The sequence below is a fragment of the Mytilus edulis genome, chromosome 13 (assembly GCF_963676685.1).
Source record: "Mytilus edulis chromosome 13, xbMytEdul2.2, whole genome shotgun sequence".
Classification (NCBI taxonomy): domain Eukaryota; kingdom Metazoa; phylum Mollusca; class Bivalvia; order Mytilida; family Mytilidae; genus Mytilus; species Mytilus edulis.
Genome location: NC_092356.1, coordinates 8,325,536 through 8,348,793, shown reverse-complemented (window position 1 = coordinate 8,348,793; position 23,258 = coordinate 8,325,536). Strand labels below are relative to the sequence as shown.

General features: G+C 31.8%; 2 protein-coding genes across 2 annotated transcripts in view; one reads left to right on the top strand and one right to left on the bottom strand.

Moving 5' to 3' along the window:
• Positions 1–4,195: 4,195 nt before the first annotated feature.
• LOC139501206 (hepatitis A virus cellular receptor 1-like) lies at positions 4,196–12,802 on the top strand. The gene is made up of 3 exons (XM_071290199.1): positions 4,196–4,349; positions 11,133–11,268; positions 12,387–12,802. Exons 1-3 carry the CDS (start codon positions 4,268–4,270, stop codon positions 12,664–12,666), a joined length of 498 nt encoding a protein of 165 aa, XP_071146300.1. The 5' UTR covers positions 4,196–4,267; the 3' UTR covers positions 12,667–12,802.
• Positions 12,803–14,713: 1,911 nt separating this feature from the next.
• Positions 14,714–23,258, bottom strand: part of LOC139501201 (neprilysin-like) — a 95,395-nt gene continuing 86,850 nt past the window's right edge. The window contains exons 21-24 of the mRNA XM_071290195.1: positions 19,442–19,507; positions 18,279–18,386; positions 16,946–17,022; positions 14,714–16,607 (exon numbers count right to left, since the gene is read on the bottom strand). Of these exons, the coding sequence (XP_071146296.1) occupies positions 16,508–16,607; positions 16,946–17,022; positions 18,279–18,386; positions 19,442–19,507 (351 nt within the window). The 3' untranslated portion in view covers positions 14,714–16,507. The remainder of the gene's footprint in view (positions 16,608–16,945; positions 17,023–18,278; positions 18,387–19,441; positions 19,508–23,258) is intronic.

Below are 23,258 nucleotides of genomic sequence, written 5' to 3'. Positions count from 1 at the left end.
TTACAGTAGTGTGATAGATCATTTGTATTTCATATAATCATGATTAGGTTGCACTACTTTCAGTGCATATCAGTTTGACGACTTTTTTTGCCCCTTCCCCAGTGCCCCCAGGTCATGGTCCAGTGACTGAATGAATTTGAAATTTCCAATGTTAAGGTCATGAAGTTTTTTGCTTAAGTTAATTAGTTTGATATGATCTACTCTTGATATATAACTTAATGATATTTGGTATGATATCCCAATAATATCAATACATATATAAGTTTGACGACTAATTTGAGGCCCAGGATAATAGGTCATTATCCATTGTATTAGAGTTTGAATTAATTACTGATTTTCAATGTTCAGTTATTTGCTCGTCAGTTTGATATGAACTCCTTGTGATCAGTACCTAAAACGATCAAACCTAACCTAACAAAAAAGATGACTCAGCACGATTTGATAGTATTTTAAACCATTGAATTCACTTAGGCAGCAACCATTTGATTTTCTGGGGGGGGCTATGGTTTTTTTTTCTGTGCAAACTTTTTTTTTCGCCTACGGCGAAAAACAATCTATTTTTTTCGCGACAAGTCGAAAACAATTTTTTTCTTTCAATTTTAGCATTACATATAGTGGCAGCTGAGGGTGAAACAAACAATTTTTTTTTCTCAGAATCAAAAACAAATTATTTTTTTCTCCAAAAACTGGAAACAAACTTTTTTTTCCAAAAAAAACCATAGCCCCCCCCAGAAAATCAAATGGTTGCTGCCTTACAATAGGTATACTCAATATATCATAAAAATGCTTATTGAAGTAGCAACAAAAGTTATGTTTTGTATAGTAAGCAATGATCCGGGCCAAGGATTACTTGGCGCCAACATACAGAAAATTGCAGAACTTTCCAAAGAAAAAACCTATGACCAAGCACAAATTGATCGAGTTTTGAACCCTTGAATCCCCTAATAATAGATATACCCTATTTAAGGTAAAAAACTAACAGACTTAGCAACAACAGTTACATTTGTGTAAAAAGCAATGATCCGGGTTATGGATTACTGGGCGCGGACATACCGAAAATGGCAGAACTTACCAAAGAAAAAAACATGACCAATCACGATATCATCAAGTTTAGAAATAAAGGCAACAATAGTATACCGCTGTTCGAAATACATAAATCAATCGAGAAAAAACAATCCTGGTCACACACTTAAACTGAGCACGCATCAAATATAAGAGGATAACTATGATACAACAGAAACACAACATTAAAATGTAACAGACACAAAAACGAACTACAATATGACAATGACCATTTTCCTGAACATTTAAGAAAAATGGTGGGTAGAACCTGGTTTTGTGGCATGCCAAACCTCACGCTTAGAACACTGGAATCCCTTAATAACAGGTAAATCCTACATTTTAAGCTCACCTGACCTGAAAGGTCAAGTGAGCTTTTCTCATCACTTGGTGTCCGTCGTCCGTCGTCCGTAAACTTTTACAAAAATCTTCTCCTTTGAAACTACTAGGCCAATTTTAACCAAACTTGGCCACAATCATCCTTGGGGTATCTAGTTTGAAAAATGTGTCCGATGACCTGGCCATCAAACCAAGATGGCCGTCATGGCTAAAATAGAACACAGGTGTAAAATGCAGTTTTTGGCTTATAACTCAAAAACCAAAGCATTTAGAGCAAATCTGACAAACGGGTAAAATTAATTTTCAGGTAAATATCTATCTGCCCTGAAAATTTCAGATGAATCGGACAACCCGTTGTTGGGTTGCTGCCCCTGAATTGGTAATTTTAAGGAAATTTTGCTGTTTTTGGTTATTATCTTGAATATTATTATAGATAGAGATAAACTGTAAACAGCAATAATGTTCAGCAAAGTAAGATCTACAAATAAATCAACATGACTGAAATGGTCAGTTGACTCCTTTAGGAGTTATTGCCCTTTATAGTCAATGTTTAACCATTTTTCGTACATCTTAGTAATCTTTTACAAAAATCTTCTCCTCTGAAACTACTGGGCCAAATTTAACCTGGTCTGTTTCCCGGCCGTTATTGAAATTCTTGACAATATTTGTATATTCCGAAGGCATACTGAATGTTTTACGGAGGGGACCAACCTAAATTTAACCAAACTTGGCAACAATCATCTTTGGGGTATCTAGTTTAAAAAATGTGTCCGGTGACCCGGCCATCCAACCAAGATGGCCGCCACGGCTAAAAATTGAATATAAGGGTAAAATGCAGTTTTTGACTTATAACTCAAAAACCAAAGCATTTAGAGCAAATCTGACAGAGTTTAATTGTTTATCAGGTCAAGATCTATCTGCCCTTAAATTTTCAGATGGATCGGACAACTGGTTGTTGGGTTGCTGCCCCTGATTAGTAATTTTAAGTTTTTGGTTATTTTATTATAGATAGAAATAAACTGTAAACAGCAATAATGTTCAGCAAAGTAAGATCTACAAATAAGTCAACATGACCAAAATTGTCAGAGAACTCCTTAAGGAGTTATTGTCCTTTATAGTCCATATTGAACAACTTTTCGTCATTTTTGTAACTTGTACAAAAATCTTCTTTTCTAAAACTATGGTCCAAATTTAACCAAACATGCGACAATCATTACAAGGGTATCTATTTAAAAAAGTGTCTAATGACCCTGCCTGCCAACCAAGATGGCCGACATCAGAAATACAGTAACAGGTGAGCGACACAGGCTCTTGAGAGCCTCTAGTTATAAGGTTCTAAGATCCTACATATTCTAAAAAAGCAAATAGAATGGGCAATAAAAGTTAGCGCTTGTATATAGAGCAACAATCTGGTTTAAGGATAACTGAGCGCAAACACGGCAGAATTTAACAAAGAAAAAAACAACACATGACCAAGCACGATTTGATCAAGTTTTGAACCCTTTAATTCCCCCAAAATAGATATAACCGTAGAAAGTAATAGAATGAACAACACAAGTTATGTATTGTATAGAGAGCAATTATCCGGGTGAAAGATGACTGAGCGCCAACATACAGAAAACAGCAGAAATGGCCAAATAAATGATCGAGTTTTTAACATTAGAATCCCATAACAACAGGTTTTTCTGTATATTCTAAATCAGATATCAGAATTTGATTAAAATCAGTGATTATGGAATATGACCATAGGCAGATCCAGGAGGGGGGGGGGGCACCCCCTTTCGTGGGAAAAATTTGGTTGATTATATAGGGAATCATTGAAGCATGACTGGAGCGGGCCCTCCCTTAGGTCAGTCAGCGCCTCTTTCTTTCTTACCAAAATTTTGTAAACGTGTGCCGTTTGTTATCGTTTACTAAACGTTACAAGAGTAGAAACAAATACATCGTCTAATAAGTGTTTACTGTTTAAACTTTCAATAATATATGCATATGTTGTTGGTAAACTTATTACAGACTTATTACAAAAGTTTAAACCAATACATCGTTAAATCAGGCTGAAGTTAGAAAGAAATGTAGCGCTTGTACTAACAAACGATGAACGACAAACTCTAGACGCATTTTTAGCGAGTGCATAGTTTGTCATAGTTTAGGTAAACTTTGCAAGCATATGTTAGAAACAAATGACCAAAACATGTGCACGCTTAGCCGTTTGCTTCGTTTGTGTTAGACAGAAATGCATCCTTAGATAATATTTAATAAACCTGCACAGAAAACAACTATTATACACAGAGTAAAGAAATGTGCAAATCTTAATTGATATTCATTTTGGCACTAAGTTTATGAAAACATACGACCAGCAGCAGCGAATCCAGCAATTTTAAAGGGGGGGGGGGGGGGGTTCCCAACCCAGAACAAAAAAAAGGGGGGGAGGTTCCAAGTATATGTCCCCATTCAAACGCATTGATCGTCTAAATTTTTGTGTCACAATTTTTATTTATAAACATTTCTGTGATGTTCATTTAATCATCAATCGAATCACAGACGTCACGGACTCACCTACTTAATATTACAGATATAAAATTCTCCTTTATTGTCAAGATAAAATATATAAGGTGTCAAATTCAAGTAATAAGCAAACAAGGTATCACTCGAATGTTTTGAAATTCTTATCACAAGCAAACAAATTTAGATTAATAACAAAAGTATCAGGTGTTCTGCGTATCTATTTTTGAATGACCATTCCTTGTACAAGTATCAAAATTGATCTTTTGAATTCATGGTCCAGTTCTTCGTATATATAAATTAAAATCAAGGTATATGTTTTAAACCAGGCCTAGAGCAAGTTGAATATTCTACTTACATTTACAAAATGAATACATTTACGTTGAGTTATGTTATTTCAACGTTTGTTATTCTGTGTTTTGGAATTCCAGTCTTAAATTCTGATAAAGGTAAACTCATTATTCTTTTAAACCTTTTAATTTATATTATTATTACACATTGATTGATATTTTACCATGATTATTTTCTGAAAAGAATGAACTAAGTTACCGGTCAAAGTATTATAAAAAGTGAGAGGTTTAGCTAGCTTTTAAACCAGTTTTAATTCGCAATTTTCTACATAAGAATATGTCTGTATCAAGTCAGGAAAATGACAGTTGTTATCCATTGGTTTGATGTGTGAGCTTTTTATTTTGTCATTTAATTAGGGACTTTCCAATTTGAATTTTCCTCGGAGTTCATTTTTTTTTTGTGAAATTACCTTTGAAAGGGACACAAGCTGTCAAATTCATGTTCACCGAATCAACTCAAATTCTTAAATTTGATTTATAACATACGTAACGTAACGTAAATCCAAATAACAAAAACTCTGAAATAAAGAGTTAGGAAAGCATGAACTCGATAATAATTATCAAAATTTCTTGTGTATTTTAGTCTAATCTAATTAACTATCGATATGACCTTTTAATAGTGCCGATAAGTTGATATAAACATGTATTAGGGGTTTGCGATATCACAAACTAGTCAAAAATTTACTAAATTTTTTTATCGGTACAAGGACATCATTCGTATATATAATTCAACATGCAGACATCTTATACGTTTAGGTAATTCACACCCAATTTCTTATGGTATTATTCTTTACAAAGAGCAAAAATGTCGGCATTCACCTTAAAATCTAGCAAAGCCTTTAAACAGACTTATAAAGAAGGGATACAGTAACGATACTGTTGTCAGGTCATTAAAGATTGCATATTTTGGCTTTGATATTGATTCACTATTAGGCTCTTTGCTTTGGATATAAACACATTTACTAGTATTCTAAAACCAACTGTTGGAATGATACGGATTATATTCTTCTCATATATTTTATGATGGTATAATACTAAACCTCTAACCGGAGGGATTGTACTTGATATTCATGTGATGAAAACATAATATTTCAATCAGTGTAATTGAGGTCTGGAGCTGGTATGTCAGTAACTGCGAGTAGTCCTTTGTTTACCAATGTATCATTGTCATTTTGATAAATTTCTTTTGTTACCTATTCTGATATCGGACTCGAACTTCTTTTGAAATGAATTTTACTTTGCGTATTGTTGTTTGTTTGTTTTTTACTACTTTAGCTAGAGGTATAGGGGAACGGTTGAGATATCAAACAAACATGTTTTAACCGCCACATTTATGCGTCGGTCCTATGCCTTTGTTAGTCTTGTATGATTTTTTATATTAGTTTCTTGCGTATAACTCGGAGTTTAGTATGACGTCCAATATCCCTGTTCTTGTATTCATTTTTGTTAAGGGGCCAGCTGAAGGACATCTCCGAGTGCGGGAGTTACTCGCTGCATTGGTGGCCTCCGGCTGTTGTCTGCTTTATGGTCGGGTTGTTGTCTCTTTGACACATTCCCCATTTCCTCCTCAATTTTACAATGATTTCAAGGATTCGAATACAATAAAATATATGAGTACAATGGAAAGAAAAGAATACAATAATGTTTATTTATAAATATTACATTTCAACATTGACAAATAAAGTGATCATAAAAAAATGTAGAAAACTGAATTCAATCACTCTGGTTTTGCCCCTGGTGCTTTTCTGACGTCAGACACTCAAATCAATGAATGTGTTCGTAGATAGTAGATGTTTTTGTGTTCTGTTAAATTGTTCAGTCTTTTTGTGATTTTACTTTTTATAAGCACATACTAACAACCACAATTAATAATATCTATTTTATGCGTCTGTCTTTTTAACAGTAAAATCTATAACGTTACTAGGTTTCTTATAGTTTGTTTCGAACAACAATGAAAATTATAAATTACTCACTTAATTAAAAATGTGACTATCTTCATTGGACATTAGTCAAATTAATTGTGATTGATAATGATGGAAAAAAGTAAAATTACTAAAATACTGAGCTCCGAAGAAAATTCAAAACGGAAAGTCCCTAATCAAATGGCAAAATCAAATGATAAATATATATAGGGAGATGTGGTATGAGTACCAGGAGACAACTCTCCATCCAAATAACAATTTATAAAAGTAAACCATTATAGGTCAATGTACGTCCTTCAATACGGAGCCTTGGCTCACACCGAACAACAAGCTATAAAGGGCTCAAAAATTACTAGTGTAAAACCATTCAAACGGGAAAACCAACGGTTTAATCTATATAAGAAAAAAGAAAAAACCATCAAACGAATGGACAATAATTGTCATATTCCCGACTTGGTACAGGAAACTCTCTCGCTTTCTTAAGATGAACATTTGATTAAAAAGTGGAGTTCATCTTCTCCTTCTTGTTAACAAAGATTAAAAATTCAATCAATTTCCGGAAGTCCTCTGTATCTACCTCTCTCTACTTGTAGATTATGGTTACTAATTCTGAATTTTAAGAATGACTAGAACACACCTGTGATATTGCGGGTCCGTGACTGAATTAAAATATGTAACAATGTGTAAGCCTTATTTTAGCGTGAATTTTAGTATTGGTATTGTCTGAAAAATTCCTCCTGATTATAAGATGCACATTTTTTTCTGCTTTTAAAATCTTTCTGTTTGAACCCGTTGACCTGGAACTTATCAATTATTGGTCATATCAATTATTTGGAAAACAAAAGTGCCTGGAATGGAGTTATTTCAATCAACAGAACTATATTAGTTATAAATAAAGTTGAATTCTTTGATACAACGTTTGACGTCATGTCGAATGACACGTTGGAAACTGTACCTACGCCATATTTTAAGTCTAGATTTTTTAATATTCGTATTGTCATTTTATAAAGTCAAGCTGATTAAAAAATTACAATAGGAAACAATGTGGTAATGATGAATTTATTAGTGTCAACCCTGTGATTTCGACCCGTGCTAACCAGGTTCAACTCACCATTTTTTCTTAACAGTCCTGTTCCAAGTCAGGAAAATGGCCATTGTTATATTATAGTTCGTTTTTGTGTGTGTTACATTTTAATGTTGTGTTTCTGTTTTATCGTAGTTCTATTACATTTGATGTGTTCCCTCAGTCTTAGTTTGTAACCCAGATTTGTTTTTTTCTCAGTCGATTTATGAATTTCGAAAAGCGGTATGCTACTGTTGTCTTTATTTTTAATGATTGAACAACACGAAAACATAGTCTATTAAACTTCGAGTTTGTCATAAGGAGAGATATTGTGGTATCTTTTAGGTTTTGCCACTGAATTTCACATTAAAAAATATTAAACGGAGAAAAGAAACTTTTTCATATTATTAAATGTGCGCTATAAGGCCGAGAACACAGATATTTCGAAGTGAATTTCTTTTAGACAATAAATTCAAACTAAAAAAAAATAGCACTTGCTGTATCTCAAAAAGTATTTTTTACAGTGTAGTGTACTATTATTGGGACACATACTATCGAAATTATTGAAAAGTCTACCAGCTCTAACTCAAAATACGGCCAATTATATGTTAAAGGGTCTAAAATTCAGTTTGATAGTTTTAGATATGTAACACTCAAGAAATTTGTCCATCCCCCAAACGTGTCCGATTTCCCCAAACGTGTCCACATGACGTTACAGATCTGCAACAAAACAGTAAACTGTAAAACAGCGCCAAAGCATGTCATTTGTATAAACGCTTAAACGTGTCCATTTTTAGCAAACATATAAACGTGTCCAATCCCCCTAATGTATCCATATTTTTATTTTTTACTGGGAATGTCATTCGTGTCAATATTATAAATATACGTATTTTCATAGGTTATTTGGTTATTGCTTTTTCATTAACGTATACTCATTTTGAAAATAGAAAATAACTGTAGGTCTTTTTTTCTAAACTGGCCGAATAACTTGGGTAAAAGTGGGGACGTTCGTTAAGCTATTTTGGATGTAAATGTAAGAAGTCATGCTCAGTTAAATTGTAGATATGAAATCAGAAACCTCGTGTAGGGAGAATTTTCCATTCATTGCGCAATTCTTACTAAAGTCATAAAAAAATCGTATTTAATCGCTCTTGAATTTTTTAAGGAAGATCATAAGTAAATATTTTTTGAAACAGAATTTTCTTATACCTAGCCAAAATGAAGATTTTGCTGTTGTTTTTTTCTATGGTCGGGTTGTTGTCTCTTTGGCACATTCCCCATTTCCATTCTCAATTTTATCTACTATGCTCTTTGCAAAAATGTAATAAAAAGTATAGGTCAATGTGCTATTTTTCAAGCTATGAGTCGTTGAAAATTGCCTAAATTTGGTTAGATTGTTCATGGAAAAACACATTTGTGTGCATAAAAAATAATCTATGAGATAGAATTTTGAAATAAAAATGTGAAAAGATAGTTTTCGTAATATATTTTAAGAAAATAAAAAGAAAAAATGGTGTCACCGAACTTGTTTTCTTGCTACAAGTAAAAAGAAAAAAAATTCCCTATCAGTCCAGAGTAATTTTTTACTAAAAGAGTTATCTTCCCTTAAATAGACCATTTGAAAAAAATGATTCTAAAAGCAAAAAAAATGATATTTGTTTAAATATTTTGAATTATACAATAAATTACCAAGGTTTCTTTATATTATTAAACAGTCTAACCTTTAAATTGCAAATCTGTCTCCAAATTTGCAGATTTAGGCAAATAACTAGACCGATTTTTTACTGTGATTGTACAAACCAAGATGGCGGTATACCATGTATCTGCCTTAAATTAAAATCCCAACTAGTGTTAATCCCGAATAACCGTAAACATTTAGGTTCAATCCTCAATTCCTGGTATGATAATAAAACCAATCTACAGTATAAAAAAGAAGGTGTGATGTGATTGCCAATGAGACAACTCTCCACAAGAGACCACATAAAGATTCAACACCTAAACTATTTTTTAACATGTAATTTCACCCCCCTACTATAAATATACGTACTTCAAATCCTTGTAGAATCCTTGGTGAAAGTTTCTTTGGATAAAAAGTGTATGTTATTATAAAAGGAGGTCGCATTTGTTCAGATCAGAAGTAACTGTTTTTGTTCAGTAAAAGTGCGATTTTATATGCACATATTTTATTGTTGTAATTTCAGGAATAGGTATAGTTTTGTATGAAATGACTGCCACTTCATTCTTACTTAATTTTTTTTTAGACATATCTTGAAATTGCAGCATCAAATAGAAATGGGGCATATATAAAGGGTTTTATTCCTTTTGCTAAAATTTTAGTTAATGACAACACACTGAAAGCATCATAATAATAAGCTCATAAGAAATGAGTTGCTGAGCTGACATTAAAAAAGCAATGAATTAAAAATAAAATTCATGCCGAACATTGACTTTTCATACCATTTAAATTCGGAAGCAAGTTATTGATATTTTGATATATTACTTTATCCCAAATACTGTTTGTAGGTTTAATATTAATTTTTTCAAACATGAAGGAGCACTTAATCGTTGCTAACGCCGTAGTCATAATTCTGCGCACAAGAAGAGTAGCCCCATTAGTCTTCTCCACAAGTTGTAAATATGTGGTGACAAAACCATGGTGTTCTTATTATATTCTTTATGTCATAGTTGTTTGATCATTGCTTCAACCTTAATTTTGACTTGATTATATATTATTTCTGTTTGCTTTGGGATGGTGCAAATTCAAGTAAAAATAATCAAACTCAATGCGAATTTCATTCAAGTGAGAGGTTAAACTATCTATACTGTTGATGACGTCTTTACACTAAATCCATTGGATGTTGGATGTGTACAGATAGATAGTTTAGTCTTAGATGCATGATTTTTTTTATTAGTTGTTAGTGGCTTTGAACTAGCTGTCAGATAACTGCGAGTACTCTCAGATCTGTTCATTGTGTCTTTTTGTGTCGGGATGTATAAGTACCGGGCCACGTCAACTTGTATTTTTGTCCATCTGATGAGTTAAGCCTTTTTCAACTGTTCTTATGTTGTACTGTTATACCACTGTCCCAGGTTAGGGGGAGGGTTGGGATCCCGCTAACATGTTCAACCCCTCCACATTATTTATGTATGTGTCTGTCCCAAGTCAGGAGCCTGTAATTCAGTGGTTGTCGTTTGTTTATATGTTACATATTTGTTTTTCGTTCACTTTTTTTTTACATAAATAAGGCCGTTAGTTTTCTCGTTTGAATTGTTTTACATTGTCTTATCGGGGCCTTTTATAGCTGACTATGCTGTATTGGCTTTGCTCATTGTTGAAGGCCGTACGGTGACCTGTAGTTGTTAATGTCTGTGTCATTTTGTCTTTTGTGGATAGTTTTCTCATTGGCAATCATACCACATCTTCTTTTTTATATAAACCATTGATCTACCAATTCGGTGGAATATTTTTTTTCACAAAGACTCTATGATTTTGAATTTCCAAAAGCTTGAGTAAAAATTGGTGATATGTGATATCTTTTCATATCCTCTCAGCTACAGTAAAAAAGTTTTAAAAAATTCTATATTTTTTTTGTATCAGTTTTGTTGTTTTCATTATATAATATTATGTTGGCATGATGAAACTAATTCAAAAAATAAGTTCATCTTTTTAAGAAATGATATTCTTTTTTGATATAATGACCGTTCCAGTTGAGATACATAGTTCCCCCATCTGGATATCGTCAGGTACATTCTTACTATCACAACAGACCTGTTAGTCACATAAGAAAAAAAAATTGTTCTATGCTTTTGTTCAAAAGCAAACTTCGTTTTTCGTAGTTGTCGTTTTTTTTTTCTTGTTACTTTTTCTCGTTGCAATGTTTTTTCCTATATTTACAGCAATTCAAATTGCAACAGAACTTGTTTCACGTGGAAAGGCAGAACGTCTTGTAACAGCAGGGAAGTGCTTCACGTGGTGTATCAGCAGAGTCAAATTTGACCCAACTGGTGAAATATGTACCCAAGTTTGTAACACGTTAGTAAAACATTTTGTTATCTCGATAGTATATTGTTTAAGTGCCAGTCTTTGTAAGAATCAGGCAATTTAGGTAAAAATTAAAACATGATTAGAAAAAACCCACCAAGCTAATCATGTAATTTAATACTAACCATCATCCTGAGTTAAAAAGTGTTAGTGTTTCGTTTGTTTGTGTCTGGTAATATCAAATAACTTGGTTAGAAAATTGGTTAGAATGATAGCAAATTACAGAGTCATCTCCCCTTATTCGTTAATTTCTAGTGCATTTCAACCAAATTGTATCTTCTATTACCAAAACAGAACATGGAAATGAATGTTATTTTTGTGCATAACTACATATTATGAACTGAAATCAATGTCAAATTGAGTGGGATTTTTTTATCATGTTTTCACCACTGCCTGATTCTTAGGCAGACTGGCACTTAAGTCAACTATTCAATTTCTTTATAAATAAGTAGAACGATAATGATTTTTTTAATTTTAAATACTTAGAACTGATAATATAATGATCATTCTTTAAATGTGTAATATATTACAGACCATTTTTGGAACTTTCAGTATGTTCAAATATTTGAACAATAAAGAATTGGAAAACATACCTCTAATTATAAATAAATAAATTTAAAAAAAAATGAATCTTCATATTAAAACGAATTGATGCCAAAAGTAAAATCATAAAAAAACTGAACTCCGAGGAAAATTCAAAACGGAAAGTCCATAAAATCAGTTGCCCAAACACATCACACGAATTATATGTCAAACCTTCTCTAAAACAAATTAGAGGATATACAGTTAAAACATCAAACTGATACATGCCTCATGCAATGATCTTATTAAAAAAAAAAATTAAAGTATAATAATTACATGAATTATGCTGAAGGCCAAAAATGTTGAGGATCAGATTTAATACCTTTAAAGATATCTATTATTACACTTTGTAAAATTGCAACATGTACACGAAAAATACATTTTTTATCAGTATCGTTGCACAAATACTTATGTATAATTGTCCTTTAAAGATCTAATTGTTTCTTTCTTTTTCCTTCCATTATAATATTGTGTTTTATAGAAGATTGAACCTAAATGAACACTGTACATGATCTTTTTATTTCCAGACAGTTTCCAACGACTGTAAGTCCAACCACAACTGGTATTCCAACTTCATCTACGATTTCAACTACAACGGCTATTCCAACTACATCAACTATTTCATCTACAACGGCTATTCCAACTAAAATGGCTATTACAACTCCAACGGCTACTCCATCGACAACTTTGATTTTAACAGCAACTTTAAATCAAATCAATTCTGTGAAATCAACCATTAATCTGGAAACATCAACGAATGCAATTGCAACACCTGTTATCCATATTGACAGTGTGGTTGGGAAATGAACGAAAATCATAACAATTTTATGTTTTATTCCTTGCATACGGAAGACAGCACCAATGTTGGTATCTCAAATGTCCAAAAAGGAATCATGAACATTATTTATATCAGTAACTTATTTGTTCGCTAAGTGATTCAAATTCATCTTTGATTTTGAAATTACAAATACTATTCAATTAATAATCTATAGAATCAAGTTCGATACAACATTTTCTTCGGACATGTGCGTTTTATGAAATAACAGTTGTGCTACTTGATTGACATTGTCGTCCAATTTGTTTTGACAGGTTATACTGACCTTTTTCAATATACCTTGTTAGTCACCCCGAATGAATGCCGGGTGAATTTTTGCTTTTTCTCAGTATTTTAGTATTTATTTTCTCAATTTAATTTTGTTCAAGTCTTTCCTAGGAGTTTACTTGACAATGTTGATTAGCATGAAATCGATCCCAAAATGTTGACGTGCAGTAACACTTTTAGATTTTTTAACGACCGAAGTCACCATTGAAACTGCAAAAAATGAAAAAAAGATCTATTTTCCATGTTTTTTTTTAATCAACCGAATAAAAGCGTATGGAAATGTTACCTATTATACATAAATGTGGTGCAGACTATCTTTAAATTTTAAACATTGCTGTAATAGAAATGGAAACGAGGAAAAAAAACTCCGGAGAAAAACCTTTAAGTAGTATTTTTCACAGGTATATGAGTGAAACTTTTCTTGCATGTTTTAAAATAGTTATCAAAGGTACCAGGATTATAATTTAGTACGCCAGACGCACGTTTCGTCTACATAAGACTCATGTGTCAATGAGACATCTTGGCTTTGGAAATTTGAAAATGGAAAACATTACCATGAAAACAGCAACATTTCCAAATTTTTCAAAATCCTCCAAAATGACTTTCCATTGGCTTTCATACTACATTTTTTTTTGTATTTATGAAACTTTACACAAAAATTAATTCTAAAATGACGTTCTTCGTTGATTTTAAATACAAAACCATGTTCTTATTTCAATAAAAAAATGTGCTGCACGTGATTGGTGTTGGTGTTGCTCGCTATGAAATTTGATAACATCATTTTTATCGTTAATCTTGTGATATTTTTGTAACGTTTTTGTTTCATTAAATCAAAATGGCTGCCTTTCGAGCGTGTACCATAGACCGCTTCAAAGTACAAACGTTCAACATTTTCCTGTTAGAATAGAATAATATACCATATCTCTGCTTATTCTAACATGAGTAGGCATTATAATTGTCAATATATACATGATAATAGAGCATGACATGAAATAATTATTTCTTAAATGGTTATGTAGAGTAACTATTTGAATTTTGAATTTCTAAAATGACTGCCATAATTATAAAATACGGCAAAATTGGTAAAAAACTAAAAAAAACATATCCATTGAGTGAAATATTCATTTACGTCCCAATCTTTTCCTCTATTCATATGGGTTCATAATGTTCAACGTTTCTCTGGATATTCTAGTCAAGCGATATCATTGTTGATACGACAAATATCAATCCGTACAATCCGTACAATCCTAACAAGGACAACATGTTAAAAATATCAGTACATTCTCAGCAGTCGTATTGTGTTGTTTGGTTGTCCATAAGAAGTTACATGAAAAGCTTTGAGTCTGATAACTTGGTAATTTGACCTGATAATTTGATGATAAATTGACCTAAGCCAGTTGTATTCTACACGTCGATGGTTAACAAACTGTTCACACACGTGCATTGTACTGCCTGCTTTGTGAGACATAACACAATTAGAACTTAGTTCATCAATAATCAAAAAAGTAAAATCAAGAAAGAACTGAACTCCTAGGATAATTCAAAACGGAAAGTCCCTAATCAAATGGCAACAACGAAAGCTCAAATTCAGCGAACGAATGGATAACAACTGTTCTATTTCATTTCTTTGAAAACTAAAAACTTGTCTGTGAGTCGAGAATTATACCAAGTTCATTTAACGTTTGTATCTAAAAATGAAATTTGCTTAAATCTGGACACTTTCGGCTCTGATAACTTTCAAACAAAACAACAGATAGTTGAAATTTTTTAATGGTGTCAATTTATGAAAGGGTATCTAGAAAAAAAAAAATTAAATACATAATTATGAAAATGCATTTCAGTATGTACAAACGAAAAATAAATGCAATACAAAAAAATGTTCTCTGAAAAATGAAGGTTTTACAACCTTAAATGCACAAATTTCCTTAGAAAAACCATCACGTCCGGTTTAAATGTCAATTTTGTGACGTACATTAGCTTAATTTATGTTGATTGCAATAATATGTTGTTTACATAAATATGATTGCTACAAATAAGGGAGATAAATAGGTTCTTCTGTAGTTAAGATTATATTTCCAATTCTATTCGAACCGTTTTTTCACACTGATTCTTGTAGTTTTTACAAAAAAATAAGTCATTAATGACTGCTTCAAGTTTCTAAAAATCCCTAAATAGAAGACCCAATGACTTTACAATGGACTAATAAAATGTAACAGCAAAGGGTGATATCGAATCAAACTTTAACCTTGGCATCAATATAACATTGTTCATTGTCGATAAAAGTAAACCATTGCTGTCCAATTAAACTTATTCCTCATTTTGTCAAAGGCACATTTGACCAATAAATTGAAACTTTAAATTATTTTTCTAGGGTCTAAGTTTATTTTCTCGATAACAATTACGTTGTTCACAACACGGTAATCAACAACAACAATTTGTGTGTTCTCATGATTTGAATAGTTCTGTTATTTACAACTAATTATCAATCAATTCTGTGTTAACACGATGCAACTAGATTGTAAACAGGAAGTAAACAGAATCACAGTTATTACTGATTCAATCTTCCTCAAATAATATAAAAAAGAAGATATGGTATGATTGCCAATGAGACAACTCTCCACAAGAGACCAAATGACACAGAAATTAACAACTATAGGTCACCGTATTTTAAGTTTGATGGGAAGTTATTTATAAAACAAGTTTCACAATGATCATAATTTTGCCGTCTACAGTATATAATAAAATGTATAACACTCATTGAAACACCTGAGATATATCTACCAGTAATTGTAAAGATATGATAACAGAAAAAAACTATTAACTATCAGATTAATGTACAGCTGAGTGAAAAAGTATACGATGATATGATTGAAATTGGTCATAGAACAACAATTAATGCAATGCAGTCATAAAAAAAAATTGTGTGCTATCAGTATGACACTACAATGATTTACATTCAAATTTATATTGAAATAAGACATTTAATTAGACAATACAACATAGTGTTGACATCTCGTAAGTATAACATGTTACATTGTCATTTATGATCATTATCTATATTTTAAGGTTGGCTTCTTGTAAGTATAACATCTCTCATTCTCCATAATTTATATTGTAAAGTTGACACCTTGTAAGTATAACACCTTACATTGTCCAATATCTATATTTTAACTTTGACGTACACTTCTAATTGGAAAGTAATTTTAAAAATAATGTATGACACATTTTATTCCATGAATCACATATGATTACGATCAACCATAGGCATATTAGTATGTCAATCTGGTATAAGAACAAAAAATGTAATGACAAATAGATTCTTGTATTATCTGAATATTTACACAAAGTGTCTACTTAGGCACAAATAACTCCTCTGTAGGAAAACCACACGACCCTTGTGTCATTTCCTTTACTGCTCAGACCGAAAAATTCCAATATGAACTCTTCTAAATCTCAATTTTTCTCATGGCTTATATTGGTTCAATCACATATTCATAATTTGAAACTCAGAGCTTCTTAATTATGCATGCTTCGTTATTTTCCCAATTACCAAATATGACATTTCTTCGATGGATTCATATATGAATTATTGGGACAGCTGAAAATCTCTGAAAATTCCTTTGAGTTTTGTAGTGTACCAATGACTCTGAAAGAAACAATCAAAATATTCTACATTGTTATTCCCTTGAATTGCATCATTTCTTATAATATATGTAATAATTACAAAAGGACTAAAAATTATAAAAACGGTTTGCCAAATACAGCTCAGGTAATCTATTCCGTGGAGAGAAAATTCTTAGTTCTTCGATGAACTGAAGTTCAGAAAAGAGTTGATTAATAATCATGACCATGACAATGGACAGTATATCAAAGTGACTACTTGGATTGAGATAACCGTTATAAAATATGTACATGAAAGGGTCGTGACAGTTACCAACAGATAATTTAGTAACTAGCAGGGCAAACTATTTCACGGCAACTAACCTGAATCTGCCCGGACTGTGTAATCCAGTTCTTATCCGGTTCACTGATGCTTCAGGTCTCATTGTCCCACACCATACCTAATAAAATCCAGATTAGAAAATTAGTTCCTTGCTAAAAAGAAATATTCCTAATCATTATATTTATACACAGAGGCAATTAAAACTGAGTAATCTAAAATAGCATTTAATGATGCATATATATCCCAGCTGTTAAATATTTTTAATTATTACTGAAAATGATACGTTTAATAGAATCGTAAAAGATCGAATTAAACATACAAGCATACTAAAAAAATACCACATCTTTTTATATCTATTTGGTGGAGGTTGTTAAGCTCAAACAGTAGAAAAAAGTCTTCTAGTTTATTAAAAGTTCGGAAAGATATCAAATTGTCTAGATAGCAAACCATGATCGCACACACATCATCATCTAAGTAAAATTCCTCCCCCTTTTTTGTCCTTTTTTCTATCGTTTTTTTAATTTTTAATTTAATTTTGTGTGTTTTTGTTTTCTGAATATTATTTTTGTTTTCTGTATTATTATTATTTTCTTTTCTCTTCAATTTTCCGTCTTTTGATCCATATTTATATATATAAATATATATATATTTATACTAAATAGATATACCATTCTATACATGCATGCTCATACATATATTTTTGTTTTATATTGCTATAAATGTAAAATTGAGACGACTTCATAAGTCTGTTTGACTTGTGTCTTATCCAATTTGTACTTCAACAAATAAAATATGTTTTAACTAAACAGTTGAGACGGTTTTAATTAGTAACATGTTCATGCATCTACAAAGGTTTTCATATGAAGTAAGTGTAAAACCTTCTCTGAACTCTGATCTTAGTTTTGAGTAATTCCTTTTAGTTCTTACAATTAACTAGAGTATTGCTGGTTGCTTTGTCAACTTCTACAAAACTAAACCTTTTAAGATGTTCGCATTCATTTGCAGTCCTGATATGATTAGATAGTACAATTTTCATATGAATAACATTCAAGATCAACATTTGTCTTAATCGAAAACAATAAACAGACGTTATACTATTGATATAACCGAAATAGATCATAAGTTAAGCCAATAACTTAATATGTATTATTCAGAATGTATTTATAAATGATGTCCGAATATTGAAAAAAACTGATTTCACTCAAACAATTTCAATGAGGTTTATGTCATAAGGGACGTTCCGTTATGAATTTTCCTTGGATTTCGGTACCTCTTCAACTAGAACTAAAACAATGGATAGAATATTTAATATGTGTAATCTTTAAGAATATGTCATACTAGCTTGAGCTTGATTGAAACATAAATTTTTCTAACCTGTGCAAAATTTAAGAAAAACAAGTGATGATCACTTAGTTCCGATAACCCGGGAAGGCGAGGTTGATGATCATCTTTTGGTAGTGTCTTTAGCCAGTTTGTATATGCCTGGAATATCATTTAAACATATATTAACATATAACAAACCATCATTACCAAAGTTTTGACATGAGTAACGGCATATAGTTATTCAAAATACATCCAATAAATTGATAGACACATTGTATACCGATTCTCAAAATAACACACAGGAATTATTGACACAATAATGATTAATCGGTGTTAATATCTCAATCATCCATTAAAAATATACTGTTAAGGTTAAAAAAAAACACCAACAGAAAGCATAAACTCGTAAATAGCATGACTGGGTGCGTCGACAGTGTAAGCCTCATCTGCTGGCATAGCATCACTGCATCGGATTACACTCTCCGTGTAAATGACACAACCAAGAATAGGACAAAATCGGTACATTTACAGACATGAAGAATATTTTGAATAATAAAACTCTATGATCATGTGAACACGTCGCTTGTTAGTTGAGTCTCAGTCACATCGTGACGGACAACAAATCTTTGATAGTGATTATGTATATAGCGTCTATATCAGTTCTTCTTCCCGATAACTCTTTTTGCGCATTTTTCTTTAAGGAGCACATTCCAGTAAATATCACAGATGCACTATTGTAATGTATTTATAAATTAAGATATGGAAACGTAGTACGATATTGTTTTTTTGTTAAAATGTTTTCCAAAAATTAACATCATTGAGTGTGGAAGACTCTACATATATTGACCGTTTGTAACGACAGCTGTGTGCATATGACTCTTTTAAAAATTGGTATACGTCATTTAAATTGGAATCCCAGTCTTTCGAGGAAAACGAAACACACGCACAATTTAAACTGTATTTGATTTTATTGTGCCACTTAGTATGCATTTTAAACAAAATAGTATATACCCTAAGAAAAAAATGTATTGCTGTTCAATAAGTCGAAATCTTTAAAACAAATTTAAAATATTTAAAATATTTAAAATGCTTTCCTCTTTTGACCTACCATTCATTCAAACTACAAAAGAGTTTTAATTGCACGTTTTGACATGTAAATTATATGTTTTAAAATAATTCATTGCTAAATTTAAGAAAAACCAAATATTTATTACTCTATAAGCTTGCTTTAATCCACCATTATCAGCAATGTTTTCTCCTTGCGTCTGTAAACCATTCAGCTGAATAAAAAAAATAGTAATGACATTGATTACTGCATAGCATATACGTTTCACGTTCGTTTTGGTATGAGTGACACATGCATTACAGAGGGGCGAAAGATACCCGAGGGACATTCAAACTCGTAGATCGAAAATAAACTGACAACGTCATGGCTGAAATGGAATAAAACAAGTATACAAATAATAGTACACACGACATAACAGATTATTTTTAGAAATTTAAACAATTTATCGAAAACTTTAATCTGTGTTTTACGTATGCAATATATTTATGTCAGCTGATTGACCACATCAGAATTTGTTTTGCTGTTCCAGTCTATAACCTTGATGTATGCGTTAATAAATAAAGACAACAACATAAAAACAACAATAACAAGAATGTGTCCCAAGTACACAGATGCCCCACTCCCACTATCATTTTCTATTTTTCAGTGGACCGTGAAATTGGGGTAGAAACTCGAGTTTGGCATTGAAATAAGAAAGATCATATCATAGGGAACATGTTTACTATGTTTCAAGTTGATTGGACTTCAACTTCATCAAAAACTACCTTGACCAAAAACTTTAACCTGAAACGGGACGAACGGACGGACGAACGGACGGACGAACAGACGGACAAACAGACGGACGAACAGACAGACGAACGAACGAACAGACGGACGAACAGACGAACGAACGAACCAACAGACGGATGAACGAACAGACCCACATACCAGAAAACATAATGCCCCTCCACTATCGTTGGTGGGGCATAAAAAGAAATTGTTAAATACAAGATTTCATAAACAAAAATTAGATTTGTTAAATAAGTTGCGTAGTTGAGATAGTATAATTATAATTTATTTACACATAGACTTGTTCCAAGATGCAGGCGGTACAACTGAGTGACAGCTGAATTGCAAATAGTAGAAATTGAAACGGGAAATTGTGACTATGACAAACCTAACGAATATCCAAACAGTGTCTGATAGCAAAACCTAACTAATATCCATACTGTTTCTAATACACAAACCTAACGAATATCCATACTGTTTCTAATACACAAACCTAACGAATATCCATACAGTTTCTTATACACAAACCTAACGAATATCCATACTGTTTCTAATACACAGACCTAGCGAATATCCATACTGTTTCTAATACACAGACCTAACGAATATCCATACTGTTTCTTATAGACAAACCTAACGAATATCCATACTGTTTCTAATACACAAACCTAACGAATATCCATACTGTTTCTAATACACAAACCTAACGAATATCCATACTGTTTATAATACACAGACCTAACGAATATCCATACAGTTTCTAATACACAAACCTAACGAATATCCATACTGTTTCTTATAGACAAACCTAACGAATATCAATACTGTTTCTTATAGACAAACCTAACGAATATCCATACTGTTTCTTATAGACAAACCTAACGAATATCCACACTGTTTCTTAAAGACAAACCTAACGAATATCCATACTGTTTCTAATACACAAACCTAACGAATATCCATACAGTTTGTTATAGACAAACCTAACGAATATCCATACTGTTTATAATACACAGACCTAACGAATATCCATACTGTTTCTAATACACAAACCTAACGAATATCCATACTGTTTATAATACACAGACCTAACGAATATCCATACTGTTTCTAATAGACAAACCTAACGAATATCCATACTGTTTATAATACACAAACCTAACGAATATCCATACTGTTTATAATACACAAACCTAACGAATATCAATACTGTTTATAATACACAAACCTAACGAATATCCATACTGTTTCTTATAGACAAACCTAACGAATATCCATACTGTTTCTTATAGACAAACCTAACGAATATCCATACTGTTTCTTATAGACAAACCTAACGAATATCCATACTATTTCTAATACACAAACCTAACGAATATCCATACTGTTTCTTATAGACAAACCTAACGAATATCCATACTGTTTCTAATACACAAACCTAACGAATATCCATACTGTTTCTAATACACAAACCTAACGAATATCCATACAGTCTCTTATAGACAAACCTAACGAATATCCATACTGTTTCTAATACACAGACCTAGCGAATACCCATACTGTTTATAATACACAGACCTAACGAATATCCATACTGTTTCTTATAGACAAACTTAACGAATATCCATACTGTTTCTTATAGACAAACTTAACGAATATCCATACTGTTTCTTATAGACAAACCTAACGAATATCCATACTGTTTCTTATAGACAAACCTAACGAATATCCATACTATTTCTAATACACAAACCTAACGAATATCCATACTGTTTCTTATAGACAAACCTAACGAATATCCATACTGTTTCTAATACACAAACCTAACGAATATCCATACTGTTTCTAATACACAAACCTAACGAATATCCATACAGTTTCTTATAGACAAACCTAACGAATATCCATACTGTTTCTAATACACAGACCTAGCGAATATCCATACTGTTTATAATACACAGACCTAACGAATATCCATACTGTTTCTTATAGACAAACTTAACGAATATCCATACTGTTTCTTATAGACAAACCTAACGAATATCCATACTGTTTATAATACACAGACCTAACGAATATCCATACAGTTTCTAATACACAAACCTAACGAATATCCATACTGTTTCTTATAGACAAACCTAACGAATATCCATACTGTTTCTTATAGACAAACCTAACGAATATCCATACTGTTTCTAATAGACAAACCTAACGAATATCCATACTGTTTATAATACACAGACCTAACGAATATCCATACTGTTTCTAATACACAAACCTAACGAATATCCATACTGTTTCTAATACACAAACCTAACGAATATCCATACTGTTTATAATACACAAACCTAACGAATATCCATACTGTTTCTTATAGACAAACCTAACGAATATCCATACTGTTTCTTATAGACAAACCTAACGAATATCCATACTGTTTCTTATAGACAAACCTAACGAATATCCATACTGTTTCTTATAGACAAACCTAACGAATATCCATACTATTTCTAATACACAAACCTAACGAATATCCATACTGTTTCTTATAGACAAACCTAACGAATATCCATACTGTTTCTTATAGACAAACTTAACGAATATCCATACTGTTTCTTATAGACAAACTTAACGAATATCCATACTGTTTCTTATAGACAAACCTAACGAATATCCATACTGTTTCTTATAGACAAACCTAACGAATATCCATACTATTTCTAATACACAAACCTAACGAATATCCATACTGTTTCTTATAGACAAACCAAACGAATATCCATACTGTTTCTAATACACAAACCTAACGAATATCCATACTGCTTCTAATACACAAACCTAACGAATATCCATACAGTTTCTTATAGACAAACCTAACGAATATCCATACTGTTTCTAATACACAGACCTAGCGAATATCCATACTGTTTATAATACACAGACCTAACGAATATCCATACTGTTTCTTATAGACAAACTTAACGAATATCCATACTGTTTTTATAGACAAACCTAACGAATATCCATACTGTTTATAATACACAGACCTAACGAATATCCATACAGTTTCTAATACACAAACCTAACGAATATCCATACTGTTTCTTATAGACAAACCTAACGAATATCCATACTGTTTCTTATAGACAAACCTAACGAATATCCATACTGTTTCTAATAGACAAACCTAAGGAATA